Genomic DNA, 1,030 nt, shown 5'->3' on the forward strand with positions numbered 1-1,030 from the left:
TTCGCGCGGGCTATGAAAAACGTCATGTATTTGAAGCAGCCCCTGCACCCGAAATTCTACAAAACAAGAAAGACATTGCTTTTTGTTAATATGTTTGGACAGACAGATCTGGCCAGATTTTGGAACAACGGTTATGTCGTTGGTGATATTGGCTTGGATGCCAACATCTGCAGGAAAGCCTGGAAGATATCCCAGTCCTTACCTTTAATTCAATATTCCGAAAAGCTTACCCAAAAAAAGCAGGACGAGTGACGCAGACCGATATTGCCACACTGCGTGAATCTTTCAAGGAGACCGAGGTGCGTATCAATAAATTCATTATAACTACTTTTGTGCAGTGGGAGATTGCTGATGGCTTTTGGCACGCACTAACATCGCTCACTGGTGGAGATGCCCAAGCGGCTCACAAAGATTTTCCTACCTTTGAGACTGCGCATGCTCAATTAAGGAAAGGCATGCCTCCTGCATTCGTGATCATGGCGTTCATGGGTGAAACGCCTCTACATACGCACCCAGGGCGCTTCGGACCGACTGTAGATATGCCTAAAAGGAAGGGAATTGCTAAGTGATTAAATGGGTAGCAGGGCATTGCAGCGGGTGGAAATTATTTTACGCCCACCCATTTTTGTACGAACACCTCACCTACCTCAAATGGAAGACATCAAGCCTAGGCAAGCGTAACAGTCCTGCTATCGTTACCGCATATTAGAGTATCATGATGAACTGGTGCCTTTTAAATGAATGCTGCAGCCGTTTCGTTCGAGACGCAGGGTCGAATATGGTGTCATCAGGAGAAATCATGAACATTGAGCACCATGCATGCGTTTCGTTCGAACTACTGTTGATGAAATGGATGAATTTATCCAACAGGCACTTGGCGATGGATGGGTTGGCTAACAGAAGGAAGATGGGGCATACATTTGTATAATTGATGTGTATTTTAGGAAGTCTTCCAAAGCGCGTCACCGCTCAGAAGAAATTTAATATATATGAGCTGAATATTGCACACGATAAGGTTGATACGTTTTGA

At 44.7% G+C, this 1,030-nt stretch overlaps 1 protein-coding gene across 1 annotated transcript; it reads left to right on the forward strand.

Annotated features, from left to right (window-relative positions):
* Positions 1-225: 225 nt before the first annotated feature.
* PPTG_20293 (hypothetical protein) lies at positions 226-681 on the forward strand (the record flags this gene model as incomplete). The annotated part of the gene is made up of 2 exons (XM_008919002.1): positions 226-299; positions 339-681. Coding segments are annotated over 2 exons (305 nt in total), but the record flags the coding sequence as incomplete, so codon positions are not given.
* Positions 682-1,030: the final 349 nt, after the last annotated feature.

Source organism: Phytophthora parasitica (genome assembly GCF_000247585.1).
Source record: "Phytophthora parasitica INRA-310 unplaced genomic scaffold supercont2.424, whole genome shotgun sequence".
Classification (NCBI taxonomy): Eukaryota; Oomycota; class Peronosporomycetes; order Peronosporales; family Peronosporaceae; genus Phytophthora; species Phytophthora nicotianae.